The following is an 11,268-nucleotide window of genomic DNA, read 5'->3' as shown; positions in this document are numbered from 1 at the left end:
TTCTGAGTATTTAGCGGAACACTTCCCTAATTCTGAGTATTTAGTGGAACATTTCAAACATTCTGAGCATTTAGCGGAACATTTCGCACATTCTGAGTATTTAGCGGAACACTTCGCACATTCTGAGTACTTAGCGGAACATTTCGCACATTCTGAGTATTTAGCGGAACACTTCGCACATTCTGAGTATTTAGCGGAACACTTCCCACATTCTGAGTATTTAGTGGAACATTTACCACATTCCGAGTATTTAGCGGAACATTTCGCACATTCTGAGTATTTAGCGGAACATTTCGCACATTCTGAGTATTTAGCGGAACATTTCGCACATTCTGAGTATTTAGCGGAACATTTCGCACATTCTGAGTATTAAGGGGAACACTTCCCACATTCTGAGTACTTAGCGGAACATTTCGCACATTCTGAGTATTTAGCGGAACATTTCGCACATTCTGAGAATTTAGCGAAACACTTCGCACATTCTGAGTATTTAGCGGAACACTTCGCACATTCTGAGTATTTAGTGGAACACTTCGCGTATTCTGAGTATTTAATGGAACATTTCCTACATTCTGAGTATTTAGTGGAACATTTCGCACATTCTGAGTATTTAGCGGAACATTTTGCACATTCTGAGTATTTAGTGGAACACTTCGCACATTCTGAGTATTTAGCAGAAAATTTCGCACATTCTGAGTATTTAGCGGAACACATTCTGAGTATTTAGGGAATACGTCCCACATTCTGAGAATTAAGCGAAACACTTCGCACATTCTGAGTATTTAGCGGAACACTTCGAACATTCTGAGTATTTAGCGGAACATTTCGCACATTCTGAGAATTTAGCCAAACACTTCGCACATTCTGAGTATTTAGCGGAACACTTCGCACATTCTGAGTATTTAGCGGAACACTTCGCGTATTCTGAGTATTTAATGGAACATTTCCTACATTCTGAGTATTTAGTGGAACATTTCGCACATTCTGAGTATTTAGCGGAACATTTTGCACATTCTGAGTATTTAGTGGAACACTTCGCACATTCTGAGTATTTAGCAGAACACTTCGCACATTCTGAGTATTTAGCGGAACACTTCCCACATTCTGAGTATTTAGCGGAACACTTCACACATTCTGAGTATTTAGCGGAACATTTCGCACATTCTGAGTATTTTGCGGAACATTTCGCACATTCTGAGTATTTAGTGGAACACTTCGCACATTCTGAGTACTTAGCGGAACATTTCGCACATTCTGAGTATTTAGCGAAACACTTCGCACATTCTGAGTATTTAGCGGAACACTTCGCACATTCTGAGTATTTAGCGGAACATTTCGCACATTCTGAGTATTTAGCGGAACACTTCGCACATTCTGAGTATTTAGCGGAACACTTCGCACATTCTGAGTATTTAGCGGAACACTTCGCGTATTCTGAGTATTTAATGGAACATTTCCTACATTCTGAGTATTTAGTGGAACATTTCGCACATTCTGATTATTTAGCGGAACATTTTGCACATTCTGAGTATTTAGTGGAACACTTCGCACATTCTGAGTATTTAGCAGAACACTTCGCACATTCTGATTATTTAGCGGAACACTTCCCACATTCTGAGTATTTAGCGGAACACTTCACACATTCTGAGTATTTAGCGGAACATTTCGCACATTCTGAGTATTTTGCGGAACATTTCGCACATTCTGAGTATTTAGTGGAACACTTCGCACATTCTGAGTACTTAGCGGAACATTTCGCACATTCTGAGTATTTAGCGGAACACTTCGCACATTCTGAGTACTTAGCGGAACATTTTCCACATTCTGAGTATTTAGCGGAACATTTCGCACATTCTGAGTATTTAGCGGAACACTTCGCACATTCTGAGTACTTAGCGGAACATTTCGCACATTCTGAGTATTTAGCGGAACACTTCGCGTATTCTGAGTATTTAATGGAACATTTCCTACATTCTGAGTATTTAGTGGAACATTTCGCACATTCTGATTATTTAGCGGAACATTTTGCACATTCTGAGTATTTAGTGGAACACTTCGCACATTCTGAGTATTTAGCAGAACACTTCGCACATTCTGAGTATTTAGCGGAACACTTCCCACATTCTGAGTATTTAGCGGAACACTTCACACATTCTGAGTATTTAGCGGAACATTTCGCACATTCTGAGTATTTTGCGGAACATTTCGCACATTCTGAGTATTTAGTGGAACACTTCGCACATTCTGAGTACTTAGCGGAACATTTCGCACATTCTGAGTATTTAGCGGAACACTTCGCACATTCTGAGTACTTAGCGGAACATTTTCCACATTCTGAGTATTTAGCGGAACATTTCGCACATTCTGAGTATTTAGCGGAACACTTCGCACATTCTGAGTACTTAGCGGAACATTTCGCACATTCTGAGTATTTAGCGGAACACTTCGCACATTCTGAGTATTTAGCGGAACACTTCCCACATTCTGAGTATTTAGCGGAACATTTCCCACATTCTGAGTATTTAGCGGAACATTTCGCACATTCTGAGTATTTAGCGGAACACTTCGCACATTCTGAGTACTTAGCGGAACACTTCGCACATTCATAGTATTTAGCGGAACACTTCGCACATTCTGAGTATTTAGCGGAACACTTCCCATATGCTGAGTATTTAGTGGAACATTTCGCACATTCTGAGTATTTAGCGGAACATTTCGCACATTCTGAGTATTTAGCGGAACACTTCGCACATTCTGAGTATTTAGCGGAACACTTCTCACATGCTGAGTATTTAGCGGAACATTTCCCACATTCTGATTATTAATCTGAACACTTTGCTTATTTTTTTAGAGAGGTTGATTCACGTGTTAGCCTACTAGTTCATTATTCCAGTAATTCTTTGAGCTCCAATTCAATCCTCGCAGAACACTAGGGAGCACAGTTTGGGAAACACTGATTTATATGTTATATGTTATACACATTAGTATTTAAAAAATGTTAAATTATTTAAACAGATTCATCACAAAATGACCTTGACATTTCATGGTGTGTTTTTTTCCTTCACCTTGATCTCACTTCTGCTTCAAGTATTAGGACAAACTGGTAAGAAAAAATTACTACAGTATGGTACATAGTAACCTTGTTTGATTGTTTTCTAATTTGTAATAGATAAATATGGAAAAACTATAAAGTCTGTATAAATCGCTCCTCCTGCCTACAAAAATGCGTTTACCAAGCTTTGGTTCTCTTACCCCTTCCAACTGGATCTGAGACATGGGCTCAATACAGGAAGCAACTAAGATTTAAACACTTTTACCAAAGATTCTTACCCTCCATTATAGAAATACGGTGTCAAGACCGCAAAACAAACAGGGATATTCTTGCAAACACCAGGTATGGACAGTATGAAATGAAAAGTTTTATGGCTACTCTGGGTATGGCAAGTATAATGTATAAAGCAGGGGTTCTCAACCTGTGCATCGCGATCCTCTTGGGGGTCGATTGACCATTAGCCAGGGGTCGCTTAAGACCATCGAAAATATGGATTGTTATTGTCTACTCTTCTATTGCTGTAGGTGTGTGTCGGGGGAGGGGGGTCGCGGCAGAGTGGGGGTTGTAAAAAGGGGTCACTGAGCTTAAAACGTTGACAACCGCTGGTATAAAGGATGAACGCATGCCGATAGCAGTCTTTTTTGGTGAGCTCAAATAACGGTCGACGTAACAGAGGTGCTCTACGGAAACGCTTTAAAGACCAGCTTAGGCACCAACTTGCTTTAGTTGAAATAGAAGAGATCTACTGATTGCAGGCGGCTTCAGAAAGAGACAGCTGGAGGTAATATACTAAGTTGGCGGTATACACATTTGAGACAAATCCGCTGCCGATGACAGACGTAGACGGCGAAAAAAAAATCTAATTTGACCTCCTGTGGACAATGGTTATACTTGAGCTAGATGTGGCAAGATATGTAGGTCGCATGCAGCTAGTCATTTTCTTTTTTCGATGTACTTCCTAGAGCTTATGCCAGCCAAACTTTAAAACTAAAGATGAATACACTTAACACTATTATTCATCTCTGGAATATATAAATAAAATCGCAATCATTATATTGAAATAGAAGTACTTAGCTCTAAAATATCTGTGGTTCAGCGTGTTCCTTCAGTATCCGGGGCACTTCGGAATCTCCAAACGTAACGTTGCATATGAGAGACAAGAAATGAGTTTAAATAACAAACAACTTAATTCAAATAATCTAAAATCTCTATACTTTCTCTTTCACCAAAGTTCAACTGCGAAAGACAAACCAACGATAATTTTATAAAAATGTTTTAATTTTTAGTGCGCCTTATTAAACCTTGTTCGGTGTACCTTTACCTATCCATTAGTCCATGGGTTGGCAACTTTTTTGTTTCGAAGGCAGCATTAAAAAAATATACAGTATGGGGGGGCCGCATGTCACTCGCACAAATAATGGAATAATCCCTAAAGGCATTTATAGAACTTACAAAAAAAACAACCGCTAGCTAACTGTGCATGTCTTTTAATTCCTATTTATACCCTATTATACGTTCACTTTTTATTTTTTCACATTCCCAATTGAAAAACTACAACATGAGTTACATATTTCTGAAACCAATTTTAAGATGAAAAAAAAAAAAAAGTTAGTTACTGTGTAACTAGCACACTAGTTGTTGCACCTGTGACCGTTGTCAAATTACAGTCAGACATCATCGACCTGTGATTACACTAGCTTAGTTTCCACACACACACACACAATGCTTGTATGTTTATCCAAATGATGTGAAAGTTTAGCAGCAAATTTTTTAAAATTTTAATAAGTGTGCAATACAGCTTCTGGCACCCATAAAACTCCAGCGGAAGAGTGACAGGAGCTTCTTTTTCAGGTGCATGGAGCTACGTACTCTGGAGCTGAATCAGTATCTGTGCTAAATGATAAAATGATGGTGTTCAAAACTGGTTCTTGACGTCTTTAAATTTACTTCAACAAATTCCACCATTAGACTGAAGATATTGGAAGTTACAAAGATTTAACATGCACTTACAATTCATGTGCAAACAAACCTTTGTAATTGTTGCCATGACAACATGAAATCTGTTTTTCTACTCTCTATTAGGAATATTAGTAACAAGGTTACAGTCCAAAATCTTTCTAGGAGCATAACCATTCTTCCTTGAGATTTTATATTCTCATTACCTTGCTCATGATAAGCCAGAGGATACATCGGAATAATTGGTTTCTATATCTTCTAGTACTATTCGGAACTGCCTGTGATTAAGACCACTAGTTCTGATTACTTTTATTGCATCGAGATATATTTTCGTACATTATATTATAATGATATTTTAAGCAGATTTGTGCAAACTTTCCAGTTTAAAGTTTATGGTTAAGATATTCTTTAATAAAAAAAATCTCAGTAAAAGGTCAAGCTCCATCAATCGATACATTTGCCACCTTATTTCAAGCATACCAAACACTCAACACGGTTCTTCATAGCATAGGAGATTGTGCCTTTTACTAAGCGTACTGAAGTATAGTCAATAAAAATAATGTTAGTTTACTTAAAGTTTTTTATAATAAGACAGTTTCAATAATTTATAAAAATAAAATTTTAATGTATTTGCATTTCATATGTATATACTGTTTGCACACATGATTTCTGTAGGTGTCTGTTGGCCGTAAAAAAACACTAACTTACCCACCAATGCTTTAGTCTAATAGACCGTTGGGGCACCATGCAAGACTCGTCGACTGTCTTTCTCCGTTTTGCCTTAGTTAGAACCTCTTTTAATGGCAGGCCAGTGCATTTTTTATGTTGTCCTGCAATCACTTTCTCTGCATCTTCTTCTTGGTACTGTACCCTAAAGGAAGGTCTTTGCAAGCCCCAATGATCTTGTAATATGGCCATGGAATTTAAGCTAGCGCTTTTTTCGCAATAGTTAGCAGGTCGTAATGGGGTTCAATCGCTGCAGTAACTCTGTCTCTAATCTCTTGGTTTGTGATGCTGTCTTTGAGTGTGATACTAGGATCCTTCTGTAGCATCTCAGTTCCATTGCTAGAATCCTCCTCTCTAGCTCTACAGTTCAAGACTCACAAGCATATAAAAATGTGTCTTTGAACATCAGTCTGATGTCAATAAACATTTCGAAAAGTTAATAGGTCTAAATCTCTTTCAAAAAGCTGATTTCTTTTCTGGTAGCCAACAAAATATCATATTTTTTTCAAATTTAATAATAATATTTTTCAAAAAATGGGAAATATAAATATAATATGTATTTATACTTCATCTCATTGTTTATCAAATTTAATTTTATAGAATGCGAATACATTTTATTTTTTTTTACAGATAACTGGCCAACAAAGTACCGCCATTTCGCAACATGGAAGTGCTATCTTATTTTCGATAATAAGATTTCTTGTACCGAAGAGAAAGTTAGATTCTTATTATTTTTTTTTTGTTACGGTACTTTATCCCCTCTCCCCAACACAAAAAAATCAAAAACATTATGATAAAAATTTACGTTTATTGTTCTAAGTATTTAGCTCATTTTTAGCAGCCCCCGAAAGGGGAAAAGACGCTATTAGTTTTGTGCGAAATGTCTGTCAATCTGTCCGTCCGTCTCATTTAGATCTCGTATATTAGAAAAGATATTGAAAATCCGACATCACAATATTTTAGACCATTCAAAGTTCTGATGAAACGGCTACTTTTTTTTTTTCTTAAAGCGAAAAATCTAATTTTTAAAATCAGTTATGTAAGTAGTTTTTAAAAGAGAAAAAGCTAATTAGTGTGTATTATAAGTTAGACCTAATTTAAAACTAATAGTAATCTTGTAAACTTCATTTTCCTAAATAATTTTTTTTATTGCGGAAATTATTTTTTTTTATTTTATTTTTTGAGGATTTGAATAAGAGATTGAGCTTTTTCAAAACAATTAGATCAAATATAAGACATCAGTTAGGCCAGAATAGTCGCAGTGGCTGAGCGGTAAAGCGCTTGGCTTCCGAACCGGGGGTCCTGTTTTCGAATCCTGAAGACTGGGATTTTCAACTTTGGAATCTTTGGGAGCCTGTGAGTCCACTCAGCTCTAATGGGTACCTGACATTAGTTGGGGAAAAGTAAAGGCGGTTGGTCGTTGTGCTGGCTACATGACACCCTCGTGTTCGAATCCTGAAGACTGGGATTTTCAACTTTGGAATCTTTGGGAGCCTGTGAGTCCACTCAGCTCTAATGGGTACCTGACATTAGTTGGGGAAAAGTAAAGGCGGTTGGTCGTTGTGCTGGCTACATGACACCCTCGTTAACCGTAGGCCACAAAAACAGATGAGCTTTGCATCATCTGCCACAATGTCTAAAAGGGGAACTAGTTAGGCTAGGTTCACATCTAAATTTACATTCACTTTCACCTATTCTTTGATCCGCGGGACCGTTTGGGCACTACACAAGATCTGTTAACCTTCTTTCTCCATTCTTAGCTCTAATTTGTCTTTGATATAATTTCATTTGGATGTTTTTTTCTGAAAATATTGAAGCCTGCCTGAATGGACCACTACAGGGGCCGATTTTGAGTTTGTGTTTCCACACAAACTGTCTTTTGTAACCTTATTAATATATAACATACCTTATGTTTAATGCACGAATCATGGCAATGCTGTTTTTTGTTTGTGTCAAACATCTCTTATTTCAAGCGAGAAAAAATAATTCTTTAAAAACAAGGGAGACAACGTTTAAGAATGAATGTCTCAGAAAAAACTTTGTGTTTTTCTGGTCTTTCGCTAAAATAAACATTCTACCTTAGAGTTATTCAGAATCAGGAGGGTGGATAAGAGAAGAGGGTAATAAAAACATAAATATATATATATATCATGGTCGTAGCCAGGAAGGGGGTTCAAGGTTTGGGGTTCAACCCCCCCCCCCTGAAATGAAATCCCCGGAATTCAGTGACTGATTTTTGCTTTCATTTTGTTTATTTTAGGTGAGATTTTAATATTAAATCATCAATTACCACTTACCACAGCACAGCCGAGGGAGTGTTGAGTTAAAAACCCTCTACCAGGGAGTTTTGAATTTAAATTCCCCTACATAAAATAAGATACACATAAACTGGCAAGTCTCACCATGAAAAAATACAAGTTATATTTCACACACATCCAAAAAAAAATATTCCAAGTTTACCATCAGTATCATATCTCCAAATCAAAATATATTTATAACTCATGCGCACTGCCCTCCAGGCCAGTACAAAGGTGCGCATCTCTAGAAACCAAACTGGAAAAGAATGTTGACATTAGGAGAATAACGAAGTCCAGAGTCAGTATGAAGAGACTTTGCTAAGAGAAGATGTTGTTTTGTGTACCTGTGATGTCCTGTAAATGTCTCATTGAGTTGCCTCACTTAAGTTATTACAATTAAACTGTTACCGAGGGGAAAAAACATTCACATCCTTACGTCTCAGGAGCCCAAAGTCATCTGAAGTTTTCAACTCGTGGTCAGTTACAGACCAATCATTTCCTAGTGAAAAAGGCACGAGATAGTCAAATGACTATTAAATCACTTTATGTCACTGTGAGTCTCAAACGAGTATGTGACACAGATATAGCATAGAATTTGTATGACTTTACAAGTTTAATCTTAAAATTACTAGAACTAGAGTTAGGCCAATATTATGATTAGGATTAGATCTAGTAGGCCTACTAGTCGATAATAATGCTCTATATGTTATTCGCATCACATTTACTTCTTAAAGTGATATTACTTTTTACATAATAATACTTCTGCACCACAAAACTGTAAGAAGGTAATTTTTTTTCTTTATTAATTAATGAATTGTTTAATACGTTAAAATCTAAATCTAAATCTACATCTGGCCTCTATTGAGTCTAATTTAAATTGTTATCCAGTGTATCATGAAGACATGCCAAAACTACGCGCTAAAAAAGTAGTTCGTTTTTTTTTAAACTTTCAACTAAAACGAAGTTTGTATTAAAATTATTTTTGAAAACAACATTGGGAATCAGTATTCTATTCTATGAGTTGATAATAAATGAAAAATCTATTTTATAGAAAATCATTGATATTTTTTTCCATTGTTACCTTAGATGTAAATTGTTTATAACAATGCCCTAAATAAATGAATGAAGCGTCATTTATTAATGAGAAGTCTGTATATATTGACTTGAGATGCTGCAAATCTATGAATCAAGCTTGATTTATTTATTAATAAGTCTGTGAGCTTTTTAAAATAATTACTATTCCTGAAAATTTTCTTTAAAAATGATGTGTTTTTTTTTTGAAAAATCTGCTTGCATATACTATTTTAAAAATAAGATGGTTCACTTTCGGAAAAGAAATAAGTAGCCGTTATATAAAAACTTTGATCTAAAATACCATAATGTCCGATTTTCATTTTCACTTTTGGTATATGAAATCTAAACGGGACAAACTGACGGACAGACAGACGGACGGACAGACAGGCCACACAAACATAAAAGCGTCTTTTCCGCTTTTGGTACCGCTAAAAAAGGAATGCATTTTGTATGTATACAATTTAGCCATTTGTAAAAAAAACTAAGACCTAATGATAAGTGGTATTGATTATTAATTATTAGTGCAACTTGCCACCACAATGCTTTAGGCCCTCTGTAAGTTGATGAAATGGTATGACTTGTTTCAGCTACATTAATGACAGATTGGCCGTTCAGCAACTCCAAGATCCGTACATCAAGTAGAAAATCAATTAATCATATACGTTAAACCAAACTAAAACTGAATAATTTCATCATAACAATTAGAACATTAAATACATTTGAAAATTGTAAACACGGTTATATAACATTCAACCTATACTGCTCACCAAAAAGATAATTTATTTAACTCTCCGGGAGAAAGAAATTATAAATAATTTTGTTATAATCAACATTTCAAATGTTATTTTTAGGCAGAATGTGAAAATTTGAATAGCTCCCTGGCTGAGTTTGAGGACGTTAAAGAAGCATATACATTTATTTCTAACTTTTGTAAGTTATTGTGTTTCTTTATATGTTTTATTCAAAGGGCCAGCTTGAAATTTAGAAGTAAGTGTTCTATTGAATATGCTTTTGAAACTTTCTACTTTGTTACTATAGAGATTTTGGAAAGTTAATAAGCCTAAATCCCTTTCCAAAAGCTTTTTTTTGGTAGCTAACAAAATATTTTTTATTTTTTTTTCAAATTTAATACTAATTATTCTTAAAGGGAAATATAAATATAATGTGTATCTATACTTCATCGCATTAGTTATCAAATTTAATTTTATAGAAATATAATCCATTTTAATTTTTTTTTACAGATAACTTTCCAACGGAGAACCACCATCTCGCCCTAGGGAAGTGCTATATTCTTTTTGATAACAAGTTATTTTGGACAGAATCTAAAGTTAGAATTTTCCTTTTTTTTTTACTATATCCACCTCCCAAACTCCCCCCCCCCCCACCCCAAAAAAAAATAACACTTTGATAAAAGTTAAAGTTTTTTGTTTTAAGTATTAGCACATTTTTATATATAAAATACCTTATATTAATGCACGAATCAAGGCAATGCTTTTTTTGTTTTTGTTTCAAACATCTCTTATAGTGGGAAGCGTGGTCGAGAGACCAAGTGCGCTTGAGCATGGCTTGACTTGGCTACCTAGACACCCGACTCGGGCAGAGTTGTGTTTACTGAGCGCCTAATGGCAGCACGGAAAACCAACTCCTAGATACCCCCTCCCCCTCCCCCCCCCCCCCCCCCCCACAAAAAAGATTTGACCAAAAGCGCTCTGAGCATGCTATGAGCATGAAAGTGGCGCTGTATAAAAGCTATAACTATTATTATACAGGCAAGAAACAATAATTCTTTAAATACAAGGGAGATAACGTTTGAGAATGAAAGTCTAAGACAAAAACTGGGTGCTTTATTGGTCTTTCGATAAAATAAACTAGTACCTTAGAGTTATTTCATAATTAGGAGGCTGGTTAAGAGAAGAGGGTAATAAAAACATATCACTTTCTTTCTCTCTCCCTCTCTCTCTCTTACTCTCTCTCTCTCTCTCTCTCTCTAAATGTATATATATATATATATATATATATATATATGTTTATTTACATTTATATTAACATTTTTTTTGAAACTGTTAATGTGTCATGTTTATCTATTCTCGTTGATTTGCAATGTTAAATAAATACTATAACCCACTTTGCCAGTTTGATTGACTGCGTAACCCACTAGACCAC

General features: G+C 35.7%; 1 protein-coding gene across 1 annotated transcript in view; it reads left to right on the top strand.

The window, feature by feature from the left end:
• Positions 1-3,015: 3,015 nt before the first annotated feature.
• The window catches only part of LOC106071905 (mucin-22-like), a 30,899-nt gene continuing 22,646 nt past the window's right edge, over positions 3,016-11,268 (top strand). Inside the window, exons 1-4 of the mRNA XM_056028625.1 lie at positions 3,016-3,103; positions 6,365-6,450; positions 9,957-10,035; positions 10,347-10,432. Coding sequence (XP_055884600.1) covers positions 3,028-3,103; positions 6,365-6,450; positions 9,957-10,035; positions 10,347-10,432 — 327 coding nt within the window. The 5' untranslated portion in view covers positions 3,016-3,027. The remainder of the gene's footprint in view (positions 3,104-6,364; positions 6,451-9,956; positions 10,036-10,346; positions 10,433-11,268) is intronic.

This window comes from Biomphalaria glabrata, chromosome 5 (genome assembly GCF_947242115.1).
Source record: "Biomphalaria glabrata chromosome 5, xgBioGlab47.1, whole genome shotgun sequence".
NCBI classification, from domain to species: Eukaryota; Metazoa; Mollusca; class Gastropoda; family Planorbidae; genus Biomphalaria; species Biomphalaria glabrata.
This window is presented reverse-complemented; position numbering and strand designations above follow the sequence as displayed.